This window comes from Parathielavia appendiculata (genome assembly GCF_033297405.1).
Source record: "Parathielavia appendiculata strain CBS 731.68 unplaced genomic scaffold N657scaffold_14, whole genome shotgun sequence".
NCBI lineage: Eukaryota > Fungi > Ascomycota > Sordariomycetes > Sordariales > Chaetomiaceae > Parathielavia > Parathielavia appendiculata.
The window spans coordinates 392,461-415,084 of record NW_026944233.1 but is presented as its reverse complement, the minus strand read 5'-3'; the positions used below and the strand labels follow the sequence as shown (position 1 = coordinate 415,084).

The 22,624-nt window shown below is 56.4% G+C and overlaps 6 protein-coding genes across 6 annotated transcripts; 1 reads left to right on the top strand and 5 right to left on the bottom strand.

Moving 5' to 3' along the window:
- Positions 1-525: 525 nt before the first annotated feature.
- Positions 526-1,964, bottom strand: N657DRAFT_648685 (ribosomal protein S8e). Its single transcript, XM_062793565.1, has 5 exons — positions 1,932-1,964; positions 1,699-1,765; positions 1,620-1,627; positions 1,230-1,412; positions 526-1,173 (listed from the first exon to the last, which is right to left on the bottom strand). The coding sequence occupies exons 2-5, from the start codon at positions 1,752-1,754 to the stop codon at positions 812-814; spliced, it is 609 nt and encodes a 202-aa protein (XP_062644657.1). The 5' UTR covers positions 1,755-1,765; positions 1,932-1,964; the 3' UTR covers positions 526-811.
- Positions 1,965-2,312: 348 nt separating this feature from the next.
- Positions 2,313-15,670, bottom strand: N657DRAFT_648684 (uncharacterized protein). Its single transcript, XM_062793564.1, has 8 exons — positions 15,179-15,670; positions 8,050-15,124; positions 7,406-7,993; positions 7,280-7,345; positions 7,080-7,226; positions 3,231-6,944; positions 2,825-3,169; positions 2,313-2,766 (listed from the first exon to the last, which is right to left on the bottom strand). The coding sequence occupies exons 1-8, from the start codon at positions 15,224-15,226 to the stop codon at positions 2,672-2,674; spliced, it is 12,078 nt and encodes a 4,025-aa protein (XP_062644656.1). The 5' UTR covers positions 15,227-15,670; the 3' UTR covers positions 2,313-2,671.
- Positions 15,671-16,318: 648 nt separating this feature from the next.
- N657DRAFT_673982 (ribosomal protein S6e) lies at positions 16,319-17,825 on the bottom strand. Its single transcript, XM_062795716.1, has 6 exons — positions 17,788-17,825; positions 17,593-17,672; positions 17,530-17,536; positions 17,114-17,476; positions 16,814-16,981; positions 16,319-16,758 (listed from the first exon to the last, which is right to left on the bottom strand). The coding sequence occupies exons 1-6, from the start codon at positions 17,791-17,793 to the stop codon at positions 16,663-16,665; spliced, it is 720 nt and encodes a 239-aa protein (XP_062644655.1). The 5' UTR covers positions 17,794-17,825; the 3' UTR covers positions 16,319-16,662.
- Positions 17,826-18,318: 493 nt separating this feature from the next.
- N657DRAFT_648681 (Diphthamide synthesis) lies at positions 18,319-19,762 on the top strand. Its single transcript, XM_062793563.1, has one exon. It carries the CDS (start codon positions 18,500-18,502, stop codon positions 19,628-19,630), a length of 1,131 nt encoding a protein of 376 aa, XP_062644654.1. The 5' UTR covers positions 18,319-18,499; the 3' UTR covers positions 19,631-19,762.
- A 182-nt stretch (positions 19,763-19,944) lies between these two features.
- Positions 19,945-20,388, bottom strand: N657DRAFT_532650 (uncharacterized protein; the record flags this gene model as incomplete). Its single annotated transcript, XM_062787743.1, has 1 exon — positions 19,945-20,388. A coding segment is annotated over one exon (444 nt), but the record flags the coding sequence as incomplete, so codon positions are not given.
- Positions 20,389-21,084: 696 nt separating this feature from the next.
- Positions 21,085-22,317, bottom strand: N657DRAFT_624561 (galactose mutarotase-like protein; the record flags this gene model as incomplete). The annotated part of the gene is made up of 1 exon (XM_062790721.1): positions 21,085-22,317. The coding sequence occupies one exon, from the start codon at positions 22,315-22,317 to the stop codon at positions 21,085-21,087; it is 1,233 nt and encodes a 410-aa protein (XP_062644652.1).
- Positions 22,318-22,624: the final 307 nt, after the last annotated feature.

Sequence of the window (22,624 nt, the reverse complement as noted above, 5' to 3'; positions counted from 1 at the left end):
ATGCCACTGCCTTCTGCGGAGGTGTATCGGTGGCTTCATAGTCCGGACCCTTTCGCGGAGTTCGCCAAACTACCCACACCGGCATCTTGTTTGATATGAATCCCTGAAAGGACCATCCCCCAGTTTGCATAGAGAAACACTATTAGGATGATCAGGGAGTCTAAAAGAGTGTGTGGCCGAGCTGAAACGGAGGATAGAGTGGTCTTGTATACGATACGCTGTGTGGAATCGGATATGGAAAGACGGGGTAGAGTAACACGGCAGACCTGGATTCGCATGGATGGATTGGGCATAGCATCTATCATGATTCATACTACCTACCATTGCTATTCGTGCTCCTGGATAATACGTGCTACTACATCATCGAGCACATGTTCAAGTACAGTGAACCGCTTCTGTGGCTGTATAGGTTAACGTTTTGCTACTCAGTAATGTACAGACCACCCATCGTCTGCACAAGCACCGTAGCAAGGTCTGCACAAGCGCTCGCTACGGCATCTCAAATGAAGGTGATCAAGTCTGGATCAATTGACTGCTTGGGGGTGCTGGTGCTTGCTTCATGGTGGTGGTATTCATTTTCCATTGCCCTAATAACCCTGCCATGCCCTGTTACCGGTGACGAAAGCGATTGGAAATGACATTGCACTGTCCGCCTTCTTTTTCATACCCGCAGATCCCACCAAAATCGACCCGACGGGCAGCAATGCAACCAGAAATGACCCATCAACACCCAGGCGAAACACCGATGTACGCCCCCATGCCCAGACTTGCTCCTCCCATTCAGTACGTGACTCCCTTCCTCGCACAGCGCTTACTTGTGGAGTTTGCGCTGGTAGAAGGCGAGCTCCTCGCCCTCGAGGATGTAGCCATCGCAGCGGCCGGACTGGCCAGGACGGCTGGAGATGACGGCGTAGAGACGGCCAGCCTCGAATTGCTTCTCGAGAGCGGGCTCGACCTTGCCGGAGGCGGCGAAGCGAGCAGCCTGCTTCTTCTCGACCGACTTGCTCTTCTTGACCTCCTCAACGGTCTGGCCTTGCTTTTGCTGGCGACGGCGACCGATCGGTTGGCCGTAGTGGGCCTCGTACCACTGACGGAAGGGGGCGGCGTCGACCTGGACGACGGCGGACTTGGTCAGGGTGTTGGTACGGACGAGCTCGTTGTTCGATGGGTGGTCTAGTCACTCAGGTCAGTGGTGCTCAGCTCGCAATTGAATTGTAGGGACGACGCACATGCGACCACAATGACACGGGTCTTGCGGGTGCAGCCCTCCGAGGCCCAGGCGAAATTGCCCGAGTCAAGACGGAGCGCACGGTACTTGTGGTTGCCGCCGCGGGTGCGGACAACATGGATGCGCTTGGCACCGATACGGGTGTTCGCAGGCTGGCGACCTGCCTCGAAGGCTCTCTTCTTCCCTGTACGCAGCTGTCAGAAATTGGTTCATTTCCATGTGCGTTTTAACAGGCTCAGAACGCGAGGGGTCAGTCCCTGCGACAACCTGTCTGCCCAGGGAAGACAGCAGACAGACCGACGCAGTGACCTCCCAAGCGGACCTTCGAGTGCCCCTTGTGTGGAGGAGCTATGATATAGTGTGGGATCGAGAGAAGGAGGTCACGACATACGGTAGAAACTGCAGCAAAAATCGATGTTAGCAACGATCGGAGTACCAGTCAACTCGGGGCAGGAAAAGGAGAAACTTGCGCTCGCTTGGCACCGGTAGCGGCGCGCTTGTGCCGAGAGTCCCGTGAGATACCCATCTTGACTGTGTCTGGCGGAGGAAGCTCGAGTTAGCGGGGAGAGGTCGTGATGTATTGAGCGTGCGGTCGAGCCGGAGGGGTTGCGATCTCGCCAAACTGACGATCCAGAACTCGTGATAACGAGTGTAGGCTTCAATTCGTCGCGGAAGAGGAAATTCGGGGCTCGATGCCACTTACCTCGTTGGTCGTTGGTCGAGCGGTTGTCAAGGCGAGATGCAGGTGGGCGTTGTCGAGTTTGGAAAATGTGGGCGAAATTTTTCGGCTCCCAAGTTGAACCGCTGCCGGCGCTGGGAGCCCTATGGGTCCGTGCACAGGCCCACTCCCGGCGTGGTGGGTCTTGAAACTTCGCTTCCACTCCCCCGCCAAGACATCACTCTCAGCTGCAGCTCGGCATCTTTCATCCTGAAAAACCAATGGGGATATCTATGCACATAGTTTCCGGTGAGAGACTGCAAGTCTATTACAGAGTCACTGGCTCAAACTATTCCCGCAGATCACAAATCATGAATTATGTCTGTAGTAATAGGACGCCGCGAGTAATAGAAATAATCCTATTGTCCTAACTGACGCTTAGCCCCCCTCAACAGAGGCGTCGATGTTCTACCTCCCAAAACCCCCTCCGCGAGGCCGCGCAGTAGCAGAGGGAAGAAAGCGGCCTGCACTCCGCTCTCCCACCTGTAACTACCCGACGCCAGGCTGAAGACGGGCGGGCAATGAAAAATATTAAAGACATACAATGACCAAATCTACACGAAGCATTGCGGTTGTGCCGCCCCATCCACCTGCAAATGCAATCAAAACAATCCATCAGATGCCCCGTGACGCTTTTTGGACAGGATGGGCAATTCATGCCGTCCCTCCATGTTATGACCTCCAAATCTCTCTGTCTCCGCAATCGTGCCAGGCCACTGCGCTGTTTAGGCGAAGCCAAAGTAGTCACTGCCAGCTGTAATCGCCTTGAGTAGCTGGCTTCGGAGGATGTCGTAGCTCTCATACTCGGGAAGATCAAGTTCTGCGCCAAGACAGTCAGCACCCACTCGCCCAAGGTTAGACTGACGTCAGGAACTTACGATTGAAGCAGGTATGAGAGCTGGGAAGCCGGTCCTTGTTGCCATAGTCGCGGTGGATGTTGAACCGGTTGACGCCGTTCATGCCTTCCAGTTCCTTGAACCCGTTTAAAGGCACCTTGGACGTGCCGGTGACGAATTGGAGGAGTTTTGCCCGCTCTTCCTTGTCGAATGAACGCACCGCCCGCCAAAACCACTGAATCTGCTGCGATGCAGCAGTGTAGTTATGATACTCGGTGTTGCTCTTCCAGTCGTCCACGTCAATGTCCGGCAGACCTGAGATGAGAAGCTCGAGTTCCTGCTCGGTGAAGATGGCGATGAGGTCCTCAGGAATAATGTCATGGAAGCCTAGAAGTGCACATATTAGCGACACGGTACTGGAGTTTCTAGCTGGGGGATTGCAACTTACCCTTCAAGAAGTTCTCCATCTGGTCCTTGACCGACGTGAGGAGCTTGTGCTCCACAATCAGCCGCACATACTCGTGCTTGTTGTCTTCTGTGACGGGAACGTTGCGGCCATTTGGAATGAGGTCGACCACCTTGGTGACACCGAACTCATCATCCTCAACCGAGAAGGTCTCGACAATAATGTCGGTAATGTCGTTCTCGAGCATCCAGACAAGAGACTTGTAGTAGTCTGGATCGAACGACTCCATGTCCTTGACCGACACGGGCTTGCCGAGGATACGCTTGTAAACCGCACGGCTGAAGTAGCAATCAAGGAGACGGCCCTCGTACAGAGCCTTTCCAATGATACGCCCGATGAACTTGAAGAACATCAAGTGCTCGTCGTTGATACCGCTGAGCTTGTTCGGGTGGAAAGTGGTGCGGTCCGACGAAACGGGGATGAAGAGCGCATAGTTCGGGTCAAACATTTGGCGGGCGAGCACCTGGAACCACTCTCGCGTGACACCGCCCGCATCGACACCCTCCTCGCCGTGGAAGCGGATGTTGAGTTTGCCGAACTTCATTTCCGGACCAGACTTGAAGTAGAGCGACTTGAACGAGTCGTGGAACACCTGGTCCCGACGAACCGAAAGCTGCAGGGGCGGGTACTGCGGCCTCTGCTGCTGGCCCGTCTTGGCATGGACGCTGCGGTTAAAGTAGTTCCTCTTGTTGTCGAATTCGAGCACCTTGGGGTTCTTGACGAGCAGCGAGAAGGTCCCAGACATGAGCTTGGGGTTCTGCCGGACAAGCTCGTTCAGGATACGCCGATGCTCCTCCGTGAATGTGAAGAACAAGTCCGCAATGCCGTTCTCGGGTGGAGGGCTAGACAAGAGCATCTCCTTGGTCGCAGTTTGCGAGGTAGGCGCCTCGTTCAGCGTCGTGTTCTTGCAAACCACCATCAGAGACTCGATGAGCGGCAACAGAATCGTCGCCACATTGAGCAAGCTCTCCCGCTGCCGAATCGCGCTGAGGCAAGCGCTCAACTTGTCCCACATGGTTTTGAACGTCGGGTTGTAGTAAAGGGAACCAAGGAGGTCCTCCTTGGTCTCATCAGCCATCTCGCTGCCTGCTGCGCCCCCGTTTGATTTTCTGCCCCTAGTATCAAACAGGTGATCCAGCGCCGTCAGGACACGTAGCAACTTATTCTGCTCCGACGCGCCAGGCGAGAACTTGGCAAGCGCGATGCCCTGAATTTCAGTTCCCGACTCTGCCTTGAGGATATGCGGAAGCAGATCGGTGAGGTCCGAAACAATGTTCTCGCTCAGAGCTCTAGCCTGCGAGACAAGCTCCTCGCCAAAGACTTTCTTGGCGCCAGTAATGTTGGAGAGGTTCTTGATGGTGGATATCGTGTTTTGGAAGGTCTTGGAGCTGCATTCCCGCGCGACAAAGACGTTGATGACCAGCTTTAGGTTGTGGTCAGGGATCGTAGGCGGCGTAAGCTGCCGAACCTTCTTCTCCTCAGGCTTCGTCTCCTTCGCCGTTGAGCTCTCCGCTTCGGGCTGATCAGTGCTCGACGCCGCCGTATGCTTCTCGTTTGAGACAAAAGCGGTGGGCTCAGCGGTCTGAGCCGTGGAAGGTTGTTCCTCCGAAGCCTGGGCGGTCTCAGCGCTGGGCTCAGCCTTGTCCTCCGCCCTATCCTCCTCGGCCTTCTTCTTCGCTCCCTCCTCAGCTTCCTTACGCCGACGCTCGAGGGCCTGCAGTGGGTAGGTGACCTTGTTGAGCAAATCTGCCAGGAGTTGCATGACAGACGAACTCTCCATGATGAGCTCCCGATCCAAGAGTGCCAGAAGCGAATTGATGGCGAATCTCTGCGCCTTGGCGTTGACATCCTTGCCTTTGCCCTTACGGCTCGTGCTGCGCTTAAGTGTAGAGGCAACCGTCTCGTGCTCTGTCAAGAAGAGGGATGGAACATGGGGGTTCTTAGTTGCAAGCTCCTGCAGCAGGTCGAGACACTGTTGGACGATCAACAGAGGCGAGACCTCAGAGTTGCCGGTCACCTGATTGCTGGCGCTGAGGTTTGTGAACGTTCGCTTGAGGCTCTGCGGCGTCTTAGGATCCTTGTCCTTCGGCTGCTTCGCCTTCAAGGACAGTTGGCTGAAGCTACGCTCGACAGCCTCCATGTCGGTGCTGCCGTCCTGAAGAATCTGAAGGAGGGTAGAGATAACTTCCAGGCGGTTTTGGCGATTCTCACAGACGTGCGAGAAGACGTCAAACAGGTAGTTGCGAATGGAGCTCTGCTGCGTGATGAACATGAGCCGGAGAAGCGTTGCAACCCCAGGCTTGTCGAGCATTTGCACGATTGTGCGCCGCCTTGGCTTCGTCTCAACTGCTGCTTCCGGCCGGCGGGTAGCATCCCGGGCACGAGGCACCCCCGCGGGCGGAACGCGATGCAAGTTATGCCGCTGAGCGATCGCGCGGGCCTCTGCAGCGAGCTCGGGGGGCAAATGATCCATTATGTCTTCGCCTTGCTCCAGCAGGACCTGCTCCCGAAGGGCAGGCGGGAAGGTCAACAAGATACTAGCGGTGTCCATCTCGACGGGACCAAGGTCCACCTGCCCAGCCGCAGTTGCCTGTCTACGCTGCTCCTCACGCTCGCGACGACGGCGTTCTTGGCGCTCCTGCTGAACGATCTCCATACGAAGTTCCGCTGGCAGAGCTTCGAGAAACTCTTGGAAGACTTCGGTATTCTCTCCCTCGTTGGCCGCCTGCTCGCGAGCCTGCGAGCGCCGAGTGCTCACGGTCTGAGCAATAACTTCTTCCCTGAACTCCTCCGGAAGCGCGGCGAGATATTCAGGGTCGATGCCGAGCTCGGTAACATCAACGGTCTCGCCACGAATGACCGTGGTGACGCGTTCTGCCGGAGCAGCCGGTTGCTGCTCTTCCGCCTGGGGTTCGGCATGAGACTCAACGCCTTCCATGGCCTGGGGCTCCTCAACCTCCGGTTCAGGAACCGCAGTCGCTTGTTCGGCTGCACGCGCCGCTTCGGCCTCGGCGCGCTCCCGCTCCTGCCGCTCGCGCTCCTCGGCTTCTTTCCTCTCCCTCTCAGCCTTCTCCTCCGCTTCCTTGGCCTCGCGTTCTTTGCGCTCTTCTTCTTCGCGCTTCCTACGCTCCTCCTCGCGCTTGCGCTTCTCCTCTTGGCGAGCCTTGATTTCCTTTTCCCGCTGCATGGCAGCTGGGGCGAGCATCCCGAGGATCGCTGTAGTCAGCAGCTTGGATTTCTCATGATGGTTGAGGCCGAAGATCATCTTGGATTCTTCCTGCCATCGCTCGGCAGTAGCCTCGGAAGAGAAGGCGACAGCTTGGTGGGGCTCCTGATACACCTCACGCCGTGGCTCCCAACGAGTCTCGCGGGGTGAAGCTGCCATGTTGACCGGGATGCTAACCTGGCGGACCTCTCCTGATGGACCTTCAGATCTCAGCTGGAGGCTGAAGGAAGGGCCGCCTCTAGGAGGAAAAGGGATGCTCTGCATCAGATCATTAATGAATGCAAGGGGCGCGTCGATACCATGCCCGACGAGAGCACCCGGGAACCCAAGGCGGATCATGTGCTGGCCAGTGACGCGAGAAACTGAATCCGGTACAGTACGGTTACCAGAAAGCAGCAAGGGATTGACACCATCGTCCGTCGTGTTCGCGGGTGGGCGGGGGTGGCTGTGGCGGAAATAGCTTCGGAAGTCTGACATGGGGTTAGCACCATGCTCCGTCGGATCCCTAAGCTCGCGGAGGAGACGGTCTAGATCGCGACGAATGGATTCCAGAAAACCAATGCCCGAAGGCCGACCTTGTCGGCGGAAGGCGTCGGGCGACGTACCAGGTGCCAAGCCTTCGCGGCCTCCCATGGTGAACGCAGGCGGGAATGGGCTCCGAACACCTCCATGTCGGAATCGGTGATGAGGTTCGATATGGGGGATGTCCCATCCGAGACCTGACGCGATGTTCGAAGGGGGGTGGTCATCATCTATTCCAAGTCAGAATTGATCAAGACCGCGTTGGATGGTGAAGGGATCTCACGGTGGTGATGATGGCTCGGGTCGTAGTACACCTCATCTTCGTCACCTTCATCTTCTTCTTCCTCGTCTTGTTCGGTTAGCTGGTTGCAAGATATCGAAAAAGAGACTAGGCCAGGCAAGAATTTACCCTCATCATCCAAACCATCGTCAAGGTAGTGTTCGTCGAGATCCTGCATGTCCTCTGCATCTAGATCCTCCCCATCGACAACGTTCCTAAGGATCTCGGGGATGCGGCCGAGTTGATCGATGCCATGACCATGCATCAGTGCATCATGGATATCTTGCGCACCCCCGTCGAACGGGAGCTCCTCCTCGCCATCTTCATCCTCTTCATCCGTTTCGCTCTCCCAACCGGAAGCTCCCTCATCCTCCATAGCATCACCCTCCTCGTTGACGATCTCAATGCGATCTTCGATCTCCTCCATATCCTCGGAGCCCATCTCATCTTCATCGTCGTCTTCATCTTCATCCTCATCCTCGTCGCTAAGCTCTTCCTCGTCATCCTCGTCCATGTCTTCGTCCATATCTTCATCGTCTTCGTTTTCACCCATGATGACTTCCACGACGCCCGGCTCACCAGGAAGGCCTTCGATCTCTCCCATCCCGCCCAGCTCATCCTCGTCGTCGCTGGGGTTCTCTTCTTCATCCTGGGACATCTCATCACCGTAATCGAGTTCTTCGTCGTAAGCCTCGTCATCGTACATGGCATCGTCATCTGAAAGAGTTAGTGTCAGCGCTGAAGTAGAACACGGCCATGGTTCAGGAGCATACCATCTTCATCCTCATCGGAGAAATCTTCCTCGCGGCCCGGTTCGAGTATACCTAAAGTGGAGTTGCGGTAGAGGTCGGGAGTCTCCTCACGGTCATCGTCCAGATCTGAGAGGGATGACGCTGATGCAAAGTCGTCCTCAGGCTGGTCAGTCGCCGTCACTGGAATAACGTCCGACTGGCTCAACTGGTACGCTGTCTTTGTCAAGGCTCGAAGAACGCGCAGGATGTACTTGATCGTGCGCTTGACGTTGGGGAACGTGAGGTCAATGTCGGCAATGGACGCCGTCAACGCAGCGATGTAACCCTTCTCGTACATGAGGCGCTTGAGTTGCATCTGCGACCTGATAACGGCGGGATCCGTGGCCCGGGCGTCTCTGGGCGCCCCCTCCTTCTCCTTCTCGCCGATCATCAAACTCATAAGCTCTGCGGCGCACATCATCTTCCCGTAGCGCACCTCAATCGGTTCACCAGGAGTAGTGGCTTCCTTGAATGCGCGGAGGACTGTGTCGAGAACGAACCGGCGAACGAACAAAAGGTCCGAGTCGTCATCGTACTCGAAGTGAATGCGGGTGCGATCGACAGGTTTCTCAGGGGTCCGGGTAACCAGAGCCACAAGCACTGCCTGTGCATGGTTTGATGTCGCAGCCTTCTTCTTGATGATCGTCGAATCCATGGGGATGCCGGCAGGCCCCAAGCAGAGAAGATCGTTGAGCAAGTAGTTCAAGACGCTCGAGCGAGGCTTGATGGGCGTGTTGTTGAGTACGGGAGCGCTCCGCTTGAAGTTGATAAACTCAACTTTTGCGCGGTTGAAGCTTTGCAGAAGCTCGGCCAAGCAGTTGAGCAGGAAACAGCGGTAGACGAAGATTGGGTGGTCCTCTGCTTTGAAAGTTGACTTGGGTGTCTTTCTGTCCTTCGGGTCTACCAGCTGCTGTCCTGCAGAGGACGCTTCCACAGTCGCACCGGAGGATTCGCCTCCCGTCGGCGACTCCTTCGCAGGATGGCTTGACGGCTCCTTATCGTCAACCTCCCTGTAGTTGAGCAACTCGCAGAGCAGGAAATGGATCACACCGTCAGGATTCTCCAGGACAGGACGCTTGACTTCAAACGGAGTCTTCGATGCATCTGCCATCTCTTTATCTCCTGACTCGGTTGACAGCTTGACATCTTGGATAGTCAAGTCCTCTGTTGCTTGCACCGCGGGTTCAACCGACCCCTCCTTCGGGGGTGCCGCCTCCTCAGCGGGTTTGTCTTTGAGAGCAAGGGCGTGGGGGCGCATGGCGGGATCAAGAGAAGCCGACCAGTTGCTCAGCTTCACGAGGTCTGTGGTGACATCGACGAAGAGCTTCGGAGCACGGAGCGCCACATGAGAAAGATGGCGCAAATAGCCCTGGAGATCGTGATATGCCCGCGGGCTTCGGGAACTCAAAGACTGTCGGATCTCTGTCTCCATCATCTGGCGAATGATGTCATCATCTTCTACTATGTGACGAAGAATGATCATGATGTTGTCCGAGATGTGCGCTTGCGTGAGCCGCGCCGACCCTCCACTGCAGGACTGCTTCGCCATAACAAACAGGCGCTGGAGGTTTCGCTTCTCGCCGACGATCTTTGCCATTGCATGGTCCCTTGTTAGGATTACGAGGATCCTCAAAACGGAGACAGCCAGGGTCTCTTCCTTGCCAACCCTCGGGAGAATGTCCAAGACCGAGGCGAGGAGGCTGGAGCGCTCCTCAGCCGACATGTTGGGTTCCCTCGCAATCCAGACCGGCGGCTCAACGGGATCGTCCTCCTTGGTTGGTGCTTTCCACTCAACCTCGACTGGTTGTTCATCATCTGATAGGAGGATCTCGAAGATGAGAAGAGTATACGGAATCCATGATGGAAGCTCCTCATTGGAGCTGGCGAGAGAAACCTTCAGGAAGCCCAGGTAGTCGCCGATGTTCTGCTTCAGGGTCGGCAGAGTCGACTTGAAGAATGGCCGATTCTGCAAGAGGAGTGAAAGTAAATGAGCGTAAGCGGCAATACCACGGGCGTTAGCGCGCTTTTCTTCCTCGTCGTTCATGGCAAAGGACATCAGAGCGTTGGCAAGCACATCGCCGACTTCCCCCCGTTGAACTTCGCTGCCAGACTTGAGAACAGTGACTTGGATCAGGTCGCAGACCTCGAAAACCAGATCCGGATGAGTCCTGACGACATCCAGGCAACGGTCAATCAAGTCGTTCTGGATCTCGGCTCGCTCTTTGTCAAGATCCTCCCTCGTGACCCGCGGGGGCGTCAGAAATTCGTCAGATGGGCTTGGTTGGGCGCCTTGCGCTAGCACCGAGGACGCGAGGGGTTCGTCTTCTCTAGAGGAATCTTGACTCGAGTTTGAATGCTCACCGTTGAAGTCGTCAGAGGAGAGGTCTTCGGGAACAGCTTCGCCAATGGCCTCGCGAATGAAGTTATTGATTCCGGGTATCGAGTCCAGCGACATGGGATCAGCACCCGGGGGATTTGTCGCTGAAGAAGATGACTTCTCTTCACGAGACTCATGGGGTTTCGGTGACGGCGGGCGCTGATAGGCGTCGACCTCCGGGATAGGATTGCGCTTGCCTGCCAAGTCTTTGGAGTGAGCACGGCAATACTCTGTCGATTCGTCGTACTTTCCGTTCGCACGATAGACTGCTTCGCGGGCGAGCCCCTCCTCGTAGTCCAGTCGCGTCAAGTTTTCAACTTGCTCAGCGTGAGCAGCCCAGTTGAAAGGATCGAGTTTGAGATTCCTGAACAAGGGTTGGGGCCCCGATTTGTCCAATTTGCGCCACGCGTTGGTTTCCAAATCCGCTGTCGCAATGGTCTTGATGATGTCGATGACTTTGCTCAAGGCCGGCGTGGGGGCCTTCTCAGCGAAGTCTGACTCCCAAAGCTTACGGGCAGTTGGGAGGATGGCTAACCTCAGCTCCACGACAAGCTGATGCCCGTAATCTTTGCTCCTGTCCGTGGACCGCGGGAAGAGACTAGTTTGGGCAACGGAATCATAAACATTCTTGCCATTCACGATGACATGGTAGATATCGAAAATCTTCTTCATGCCAACCGTAGCGAGCTCCAACCTGTGAGCGTCATGGCCCTCGATCGCATCACGACAAACCTCGTCGGCAAACTTCTGAAGCATTGTATTCAGGAGCTCTATGCCGCCATGGTCCTTAAACGCCACAAGGACAGGCAAGATCAGCTGGACGGAGGTGCGGTCAGGCAGTCTCGTTGGGTCAATCAGCATCTGGTTCAGGGCGTCGAACATAACGGCCCAGTAATGCATGTCCCGAACCGCCAGCGTCTGCCGTGGCATGCACAGCTGCTCCAGGATAGTCTGCGCCAACGTATCTGCGAGCCTCATGTGCTGCGACCTGACGTACGACTCGGTACCTCGCCTGGGTAACAGCACCTTTCCCACTGTCTGGAAAACCGGAAGCGCGCTGGGTGCAACCGAATTGAGTAGACGGTGGATGACGGAATAGTTTTGAAACGGAGTCGTGGACCGTTCTCCCTTGGTTGGCTCTTTTGGCAGGGCTGACCTTTCTGCTCCCTTGTCGTCAATGCGAACCTCTTCAGGCTTATCTTCCTCATCCGCGGGGAGAACAGGAGGCGCAGGGGTCTCAGCACCATCCAGTGAGATTGGCTTATTCCCCGTCCAGTGTTGCGGAACGAGGGCCGCAAGTGCCATATCCTCCATGGCGGCATCGCGCAAGAGGGGGCCGAGGCGCTTGATGAGAGCGTCGAAGTAATCGAAGACGTTTACCGCGGGCATAGAGACCGTCGCCTGCCGGGAGGAGTAGGGAAAGCTTTGGTAAAGCGTCCGGAGCAGCAGCTGGAGTTTAACCAAAGCCTTCACAACTCGAGTGCCACCAGCCACGGTGCCACTCAAGCCTTGTTTCCACCCTCCCAGGTCCTTCGCAATCGTAGGATTAGGGACGACGAAGGGTGCAAAGAATGAATGGGCGCCTTCCTTGCCGACAAGCGGCTCAAGGTCATCAATAGCGGCGTGAATCCGATTAAGCAGAGAAGGGAGACCAAGGATGGGGCTCGCCTCAATCACAGACGCAAGCGTGTGTGAGAGGGTTCGTGACGCGCTGGTCGTGGCGAAGTCCTCGGGAAGACTGGGGGCTTCCGCCAACTGGAGAAGTAACTCAGCACCGCCTTGGCGAACGAATGCCGATTTGAGGCTGGAGTTTTGAAGAATAGAGCTGAGGAAGGTAGTAAGTGCCGCAATATAAGGCGTGATCTCATGATGGGGACCCGTGGGCTTCTGGCTGCCAGACGCGCCGTTTTTGTTGCCCTCAGCTTGCTCAACAGAGGTGGTGTTCGCATCCACCATCTCGACGTCTACATCCTCGGCGATGGCCTTCTCCTTTCCTTTCGCCGTTGGGACCACGGATGCGACTTTGCCGCTTGGATCGACAATGGCGAGTTTTGCGCCCCAACCTGCGTTAACGGACTTGGTCTTTGCCAGATGTAGAACCCGCGCCACCATATCCAGAATGGCGTTGGAGATTGCAGGTCGCAGAGCCGGGTGATGACGAGCGAGCTCGTCGAAGCTGGCACCGACGCTGTTCGCCAAGTCGGCTTCGCACAGCGCCTGAACATGATCCGGGCTCTCAAAAATCTCCAAGTACGTCTCAAGGGCATTGGACGAGACTATCATCTTCATGCCGAGACTGTTGAGAGAGATAGAGTTAAGGATAGTTGGAATGATGCTGATAGCGTCATTCGCGGCAAGAACACCTGGCGCAAGACGGTCTCTGGGCGCCTCGAGCATCTCCTGAGTCGGGGGGTGCGGCCGCTCATCACTCTCCAAAGTGACCGAATCATCAGAGTAAGCGGGCGACGCGCCCTCCTCAACTTCGGGTTTGGGCTCTGAAGGTTTTGGCACCGTAACGGGTCGGCCGGTGAGCGTCTCAAGAAAGCTCTGGATCATGCCCGATTCCGAGATGGCAGCAAAGCTGGTCGGGTCATTGTTGATGAAATCGCTCAACAAGCCAGCGGCATTGGTCCAGACCAAAGACCCGAAAACATGCATGTCCTCGGTGATGACTCGCAGGCTGCCCAGCAAGGCAGAGTTATCCACCAGATTTCTCAGAAGTCGATCGGTGTTGGTCCCGAAGGAGAAGGCATTCGTCATGATGTGGTGAATGAACTTGAGAAGCCACTTGAGGGTTTGCTGCTGGTAGAAAGGAATTTCGTAGTCCACCGTATGCGAGTGGAATTCGGGCTTGGTTCCAAGCCCGGCCGCGACAAGTTCCTTCGAGCGGGCAACCGTGTCAATGATGAGGTTGGAGATGGCATCAAGACCCCCCGCATTGCTGAACACGGTGAACGCTCCATTGAACCCATAAATAATGGTATCCAGGAAAGCGAGCACCATGCTATAGTTCCGCGCCGCAGTCTTGGAGCGGATATTCAGTATTTCAACCATGATCTCAAGAAGCCCGGCAGACGACATTTCTTGGCCGATGCGAGAGGCCATGGCCATCTGTAGGGTTAGGGCGAAGAGACTAGCCCGCCAGTGATCGGTATCGGTAACCTTTCCATCATCCGGCTCAATTGAGTCCTCCTTCATGCTTGCCACAGCCTTTCGGATGACATACAGGAGAACGCCGTGATTGACGTTCGCGTTCAGCGCGGCAACCACCTCCGGATATTTAGATGGCATGACGGTGATGGACTCCAAAGCGGCGAGCGCGAGGGCTTGCAGCCGCAGAGGCGTGTCGGGCGTTCCATCGGCCGACGGATGAACCAACTCAGCAAGCTGGTACACAAGCTGGTACCTGCGTGGCTCGTCGTTGTCCTGCTTCAGGACCTTTTCGACAAAAGTGGCTTCGGGGTGGATGTATGCTAAGTTGGTGATGGCCAGCAGACGCACAGCCAGCGCCAGTTGCCGGTCTTCGGACGATCCCAGAAACGCCTTCGATATTCTCAATCTATTGAGGAACTCGTACCTCGAAGATTTCGACATGTCGGCAGGACAGAGTTTGAGGAGCTCATAGATCGATGTCATCTGCACAGTGGCCTGCCGCAATTCAAGAGACTTGGGGCCTGAAACAGCGTGGTCATCGCCACTGTGACCATGGCCTCGACTTAGAGGGCTGTCATCGGCGCCCGGTAGTCTGGTCGAACGCGGAGTGTGTGAGATGCTCGTGGCGCTACGCCGGAGTGGAGTAGGAGTCGTCGGCACTGATGACGAGCTACCGTCCCCGCTCGGCGGTTCGGCGGCGCCGGAGTCCGAGATTTCGGTTCTCGGATAATAGAGAATTCTGACGTCTCCCCACCCAGCCCACCGTCCATCATCGACTGGTCCAGGGGCAACGATTGCGGTCAGGTCGTTGGCATATGTGGATGCCGCGTTCCGGAGATTGGAGCCAGGTGCCTTGTCCTTTCCCTTGCTCGTAGACCCCGGGGTCGCCGGCGGCACATCTGAGAAACGAGGACCCGGGGAGACGGGGGTTTTCACGAAGGGTTGCGCGAGGAATTGAACCCGATCAAGATCGATATTGTAATGGTTCGCAAGCAAGGCCGCGCTGACTTGGCGGTTGGGCGTGCCGACTCGCTTGATTGACGCCTGGTACCGCTGGGCGAGCTCCAGGCCAACTTGGAGAGTGGAGTAGACAACGCTGAGATCGGTCGCATTGAGCAAATCGTTCAGGTGCGGGCTGCTGGCGTAGATGCTCCGATTGCCGCAATGCTGCAAGAGCACACGGGTAAACGTGAGAATGGAAATGATGAGCTGGCGGTCGCCGTCCTCATTGTAGCCCATCTGCACCAGACGTTCCTTGCTATATGCTTGGTCATCGGCGTACTCCACCGGCGCGCCCTTGTTCATCAGCAAGTCGCACGCAAAGTCCTGTGTCTGAAATCCTTCATGCAGGTTGTAGGTCGCGCAAAAAGCCTCGAGGACGCTGTCGAACCGGTTCAAAAGCGGGATCCAGTGATAGAGGTCGCCGCGCGGGAACGGCCATCTCGTCGGAAACTCGTTGAGCTTCTCGGGAATGAGCGGCAGCGGCGTAGAAGCTGCGGCGAGGACATAGTTTCTAACCCAGGGAGACTGGGCGGGGTCAGCACAGGCGCGAGACGTGAGCATGTGGTTTTGAGCGCTTACCAGGTTCTCCCTGTGTTTAGACTGCATCGTCTTGGTGATTTTGCCCATCCTGAAGGAGCGGCTGAGCCGCCAGGGCTGAAGAAATCTGGTACTCCCCCTCCCACTACCCACGTCTCGAGGACGCACGAAAGCCTCGCGTTAGCCACAAAATGCGGAGTCGGTTCCGAAGGTGTAGTCAATAACGGCAAAGGTCAACTGTCGTCTAAAGGGTGCTGCCGCGATGACGGAACTTCAAGGTGGCGGGTTGAACCGCGTACAGCAACTGCGCCGCGGAGTTGGATGGATCGAATCGGCAAGCGATGGTGCAGCCCCTCAGCCCAAGACAGCTTGAAGACGAGTGCAGGTCGCCTCAGGATGTCCTGGGAAAAGAATCACGATACGGTCGCCGAGTATGCGTTGTTTAAGTCACGGGTGATGTCGCAGTCAGTGTTACGCCGAATAGTGGCCGAAGTAATGAAGTCGGTGGTGGGAAGCAGTGGAGGTTCGGTTTGGAGAAGGCTAGTAGAGGCAATGACGGCAACAGCTGGTCAGGTACAAACAGCACCAAAAAAGTTCGGCCGCGGCAAGCACCGCCGGAAGCTGGGTCCTGATGTGGGGCAGGCAGCTGTCATGTCTCAGTAATTTTTGTGGTCGGGCGCTTCAAAGCTTCTCTCAGCTTCCTGCTTGGACTGTGATATTACTTTCTTCTGCAGGCAAAGCCGTCCAGATGCGCAGTTCTTCGCCAAACATACAGACACGGCCTGTGATGTTGTTCCTGATCAGGTTCTTGAAGCACCAGTCGACCCCATCAAACACTCCCAGCTTACAAACCCCAAACTCTCGCTCCGTAAGGTGGGGTCCAGGCTCACACCAACGCCGTCCTCAACAAGGACGGGCTTGGGAAACCAATGGTGTCTAAGCCAGCTGGAGCGGTAGTTGGCTCGGCTGGGCTCTGGAATGCCGAGCTAACGTATCATCTTTCCTACCACCTAGCACGGTTGAGAAGTAAATTGGTCGGCCAGGGAGATAAGCGACCGTCAACTCCTGGAGTCCAGTCTTCCCATCCTCCATGCTCGGGTCCCACAGACCAAGCTCTCTCAGTCAGATTCCGTAGGCATATAGCTTAGGTTGCCGTCTTGAACACTGTTTAGAAGAACTATTCTTGCTACACTCAATCAATCAATCTGTAAACAGCCATATGAATCACTGGAGGGGACATAAAGATCGATTGGCAGGCAAACGTAGGCGAGCCGGCATCTTCGTGCGCGGAGGATCTATGAACCACGCAAAGTGCGACGAGAGCCGGTCCTTTATGTCGTGGGAGTAATACATATTTCTCTGCACTTCTGGCTCAAACATCCCCGGTGTGCTCAGAGCAAAGACCAAATGTCGGGATTTCGTGAAAGGTGTTTACGCCATGTACACGTCCCAGATGAGCCAGCAAGCAAGCACGCCGTAACCGTTTTCCCAAAGCAGCCCGAGACCCATTACCAAACACCGCAGTTTTACTTGCGCATCGAGCTGGCCCTCCGCTTACGAGCATCGGCCTTCTGGGCCTTGGCCTCAGCAACACGCTTGGCCAGGATCTGGGCATACTCATTCTGATGAACAGTTAGCGCAATTATCTGGATCCAGCGGGGCAAGGTGAGCACGTACCGCCTCGTCCTTGACCTTCTCAGCCTGGCGGCGCTTGAGCGCAATGCGGTGGCGCTTGTGCTGGAGGCGCTGGGGAGTGACCAGGCGCTGGATGCGAGGAGCCTTGGTGTAGGGCTTCTTGCCCTCGCCCTTAGGCTGAACCTCACGCCGGATGACGTACTTGCGGACCTAGTATCCCGAGAAAATTTTCGTATTAGCCTCCGATATCGTTGCACTCAGACTCTACCCGAACTGCGCGACCGAAACCGACGCAGCTCCAAGGCAGGCGATGACGGGATATAGGTGGCAAGTAGCACATACATCGTCATCCTTGCTGAGGCCGAAGAAGCGCCGGATCTTGGTGGCACGCTTGGGACCGAGGCGCTTGGGGTGGACGGTGTCGGTGAGGCCGGGGATGTCCTGCTCGCCCTGCTTGACGATCGCGAGGGCGAGAACGGAGAGGTCGCTGCCGACGATGCAGCCACGGACCGACTTGCGCTTGCGCTCGCCGGTGCGGCGGGGGCGGTAGCAGGAGTGGCCCTCGGACAGGAGGAGGCGGACACGGTTGGGGGCAATGACACCCTGCTTCATCGGAAAGCCCTGCTTGTCGTTTCCGCCTGTGATACGGAGGATGTAGCCCTTCCACTCATCGCCGAGCGGGTCGCCGGGGACCTCAGCGCCCATCTATTTCGAGTCAGTATGTTTGAGAAGGGTCGGCGGATTTCGATCGTACGTACGCGCTTCCTATAAAAGTCCAGTTAGTTTGAGGCGCCACGATTGAAGAGAAGCACGTAGCGTACTCATAGAAGTGCCTCAGCTTCCGCTCATCTTCTACCTCGATCAGCTTCTGCGAGCCGTTCGCAGGGTACGAAATGTTCAGCTACAGGACCGGGTTAGCAACGTTGTCCAGCCTGGTAGCAGCATCGACCCAGTGTATAGCAGAATCGTCGATTCGTGCCGTCGCTCGGTCGCGAATGAGGTACGGGCTGTCTCACCTTCATGTTGGCGGTGATTGCTGAACGGCCGTCGTCGATGATGCGGACAGGGGAAAAATCGAAGGCAGGTTTGTGTGCACCACCAGTCAAGGGGAGATTTTAGGGCACACTAGCTGCATGTTTTCATTGGCCAGAACGTTCAAACCCACGTAAAGTGGGCCGTCCTGACTCTCAGCCTTCCCGCCCTGCCGTTAACTTCGTGCAAGATCTTATCACTGATAGAGGGGCTGCACTGGAACAAGGGGCATCACTGAAATCAGAAAGGAAATCACTGCCAGACACACAGGTCGACATCTGGGTCATCGCCATTCCTCCAGAGCTGCCTCAGTATTATCTCGTCTGGGATTTTTCAAGAGAATACAGTAACTCACACCCCACGAACAGCCTGGCAGTATCTCCATTGGGAGAACAAAGCTGATTCACTGTGGCCGAGGGCTTATAACATTTATTATGGAAGACGATCGAGTTCTCGTCGACTTGGGCATCGCTGCTGACATCGAGGAGAAGGAGCTTCGCGAGAATGCGGTTAGACAACCCAAGAAGCGCTTCGTTGGCAGGCGGGCAGCGACAGAGGTGGCAAAATCCAGCACAGGACCAGCCTCGATAGAGGACAGCGGGGCCATTCAAGGTACTGGGACTACAGATCAGTCTAAGCAAACAAGAAGTGAGGCTGATTGCCGTCACAGTTGCTCAGCCAAGGAGGCCACCCAGGATGCTCAATCAAGTACCCCTTGAGATCCTCAATGACGAGGCGCTGAAGGCCGCCATAGCCCTTCTACCGGCAAACTACTCCTTTGAAATACCCAAGACGATTCACCGCATCCGCTCACTAGGAGCCAAGAGGGTTGCCCTGCAGATGCCCGAGGGCCTGCTAATGTTCGCTGCCACCATATCCGACATCCTCACCCAGTTCTGTCCGGGTATCGAAACACTAATCATGGGCGATGTCACGTACGGCGCGTGCTGCATCGACGACTACACGGCGCGGGCAATGGGGTGCGATCTGCTGGTGCACTACGCCCACAGCTGCCTCATCCCAGTGGACGTGACCAAGATCAAGACGCTGTACGTCTTTGTCGACATCAGCATCGACACTTCGCATCTTCTCGCCACTCTGGAGCGCAACTTCTCGCCAGGAAAAACGATCGCCCTGGTCGGAACGATTCAGTTCAACGCGACCATTCACGGCGTGCGGTCAACGCTGGAGAAGGCAGGGTTCAAGGTGATTGTGCCGCAGATTGCACCACTGTCCAAGGGAGAAATCCTAGGCTGCACATCCCCCAATCTGTCCACATACACCGACAGCCCGGTGGATTTGATCTTGTACCTCGGCGACGGCCGCTTCCATCTCGAGAGCATCATGATCCACAACCCCAACATCCCAGCCTACCGGTACGACCCGTACTCGCGCAAGCTGACGCACGAGACGTACGGCCACGACGAGATGCAGGATTTGCGGCGGGACGCTATCCGGATAGCCAAGAAGGCCAAGAAATGGGGGCTCATTCTGGGCTCGCTAGGACGGCAGGGGAACCCGCATACGATGGCGCTTATAGAGACCAAACTGAAGCAAATGAACATCCCGTTCGTCAACCTGCTGTTGAGCGAGATCTTCCCGGGCAAGCTAGCGATGATGAGCGACGTCGAGTGCTGGGTGCAGGTAGCGTGCCCCCGGCTAAGCATCGACTGGGGATATGCGTTCCCCCGGCCGCTGTTGACGCCGTACGAGGCGTTGGTTGCGCTGGAGGAGAAGGAAGACTGGGGGGAGGGCCCATACCCGATGGATTATTATGGTAAACAGGGGCTCGGGAGAACCAGGCCAGTTGCTTCTGGGCCCAGCTAGATGGATCAGTAATAAATGCTGAGCAGTTCAGTTATGTCGCGAAGATGTCGCCTTCGGGTTGTGATGCCTTTACACCAGACCGCCAAGCTGATGCTCGCAGACGCTGCTGCGCGACAATTCCCTTCATCCATGATGTCAATGTTCTACCCATTCCTCTATTTCCATCCCTGTCCTCAGCCAAAGCAATTCCCCGACCCCTTCTACCGAACCCTTCCCCCTCCCCCGCCTCCCAACTCACGCCGGCCACCCGTAAGAAGCGATCCCAACCCTGAACACGGCATAACCATGCATTAACCACTCAGACCTGCCCCTCCACTCCCAACCGGCTCCGGCCTAGACGAAAACACAATCTTGTACCTGACAATCTCCACCACCTCCAGCTCCTCCTCCTCCCCGTCCTCTTCTCGCCCCTCCTCAGCAGCACCCTTCCTACCCCTTCCCCTCCTCCTGAGCACAGCGATCGCCCTGCGAAGCTTCCTCACCTCCCCCTGCAACCTCTGATGCTCGCCGACGTACATCCACACCCTCTTCATCCACGCCGTGTCGTCGTCGTCCTTGTCGGCGCGATACTCTGGAAAATGGAGCCTTCCGATGGGGATGGCGTGCGCTGGTGGGGCGTCTGGTGGGAATGGGGGCAGGTTGATGGTCCCCTGCAGCTCGAGGAGGGCGAGGCCTGAGGGAGTTTGAAGGACGGGGGGGAGGGGGTTCCGTATTGTTGTTGTTGCGGATGGGGACAGGGGATGGGGTGTCCTGTGCGGGCGGGGGTGGAGAGGGATTGATGATGACATTTTTGCCGTGGTGTTGGTGTGGTTGAGAATTCCAAGAGGTCAAAAAGGGTGTGGTTTTGTGAGTTAGCCTTTGGCTCGTAGGTAGTTATTTGAGTTCGTCGTGGGTGAATTTGTTACGGTGGTTATAGCTGGCAGCTGGATAATTGTGAAGTGGTCGAGTTTGACATGTGGCTGCACTACGAAGTTTCGGTCTTCTTGAATGTTTCGCTGCTTTGTTTGGTTGAGGTTTCGAGCAAACCTGAGCTTGATATAGAGTCGATGCTTGGCCGGCTCTTTTGGAGACACCCCGCTTTTTGCATAAGATGCTCAGTAGATGCCCTCAAGCCCGACTGTCTCTCACTCCTCAAACCAAGTCTCAGAGCAAACAGAGAGACTGGGAGTACGGATTTATTGTTGCTTGAACCACGGAAATCCTGGGATGTAGCGTCTTACCTTTGCAAAACCCTCCGGCAGGCGTCGCCTCATCCACGTGTATAGGTGCGCCAAGCATAAAAAGGATAACAAGAACATGCTTGACCAAGCATCACATACAGCCAAATAGTTCAGGTGACGGAACGAATTCCAGTCTATGGTCCAAATCCTAGAACGCCTGCATGCGCCGCGCCATCAAATCCCTAGCCAAGTCCCAAACAACCTATGGTGAGAAAAGCAGGAGCTCCCATCCTCTCAGCCCACAGTGAACCTGTGGCTAACCTGCAAGACATACGGGTCCGAACCCGGCCCAAACACCTGCTTCTCCATCCTGCCCCACTCGGGGTGGTTGATCCCGTCGATCCAGTCCTGCACCTCCAGGACGAGGCACCCATACTTGGGCACGGTGCGCGGAAACCGCCCCGCGTAGGAGCTGTCCTCGTCGTCGGCGGGAGCCGCCTCGCCGGCGAGCACGTGGCTGGCGTCGCGCCCCACGCCCTGCGACGTCTTGAGCGGGAAGCTGCCGTTCTGGAAGTTGCACGAGTACATCTGGAAGGCGGCCTGGTCCGAGTAGATGTCGAGGCGGATGCCCGACCAGGCCGAGGATACGCTGGCGACGTAGGCGCCGTCGGCACGCCAGTTGTAAGGGGAATTCCGGTTCACCAGCCAGCAGTTGTCGTAGCCGGTGCAGTTGTAGCCGCAGTTGCCGTGGATCTTGGAGTTGTTGAAGCTGGCGCCGATCTGCTTGGGGCGGCTCCAGAAATCGTTGACGGAGCCCTTGACGTTGGGAGCGATCTTGCCCGTGGGGATGAGGATGTTGTCGACCGCCACCCGCTGGCCGCTGTAGGGCATATGCAGGCTGTGGTTGAGCACCAAGTTGGTCTCGTTATTGGAGAAGCCGTCCAGATTCCAGTAGGCGTGGCTCGTCAGCATGATGGGGGTCTTTTTGGTTGTCGCGATAGCCACCATCTTGGCGTCCCAGGTCATGTTGCCCATCGTGTACGTGATGTACGAGATGACCTCGCCTGGGAACCCTTCCTTGCCATCCGGATCGACGATAGAGAAGGTGATGCTGTGATTGTTGTGCGCGACAACGTCGAAATCGCGCCAGTCCCAGCCGTCCTTGCCGCCATGGAGGGTGTTCAGGCCAGATGGGTGGTCAGCCGTGGGGTTGTCGTTTGCCGACACCCGGTACGTGTCGCCATCGATGGTGAACGTGCTGTTCTTGATCCGGTTGGCGTAGCGTCCGGGGACGCCGCCGAGATGCGGGTGCACCGGGTCGACGGAATAATACGTGGCATTGTCAAATCCCATGATGATATCCCTCGGAATACCGTACTTGTCATTGACGATGAGATCTGAGATGGATGCCCCATAGGGAATGAAGGCGGCCGCGATGCCCTCGCCGTAGATCCAGTATTTGCCGTTTTGATCGGCGGCGGCGCGTGCCGAGCGCAAGACAGCCAAGATGGCAGCAGCCAGGCGCATGACGTCTCGATGGAGTACCATCTTTGTTATTGTCGAAACGATGTGGTGGAGGAAGCTAGCTCGACAAGAGATGACTGGGGCTGGTAGATACGACAGGGAAAGAGATTGGCGCCAGGCAAGGTAAACACGAGTTTATGAATGCCTGAGCGGGGAGCCAAGGAGTTGGGATAAAAGGCCAATGGATGCAACGGTGAGCCCGTGATGATAAACAACACAGCGTCATGCCCCGCTTTCCGGGGAGAGTGAATGCGAGGCCACAGGCATACACAGGTCGGTCATTGCGGCTTGGCTTGGTATGGTCGAGCTC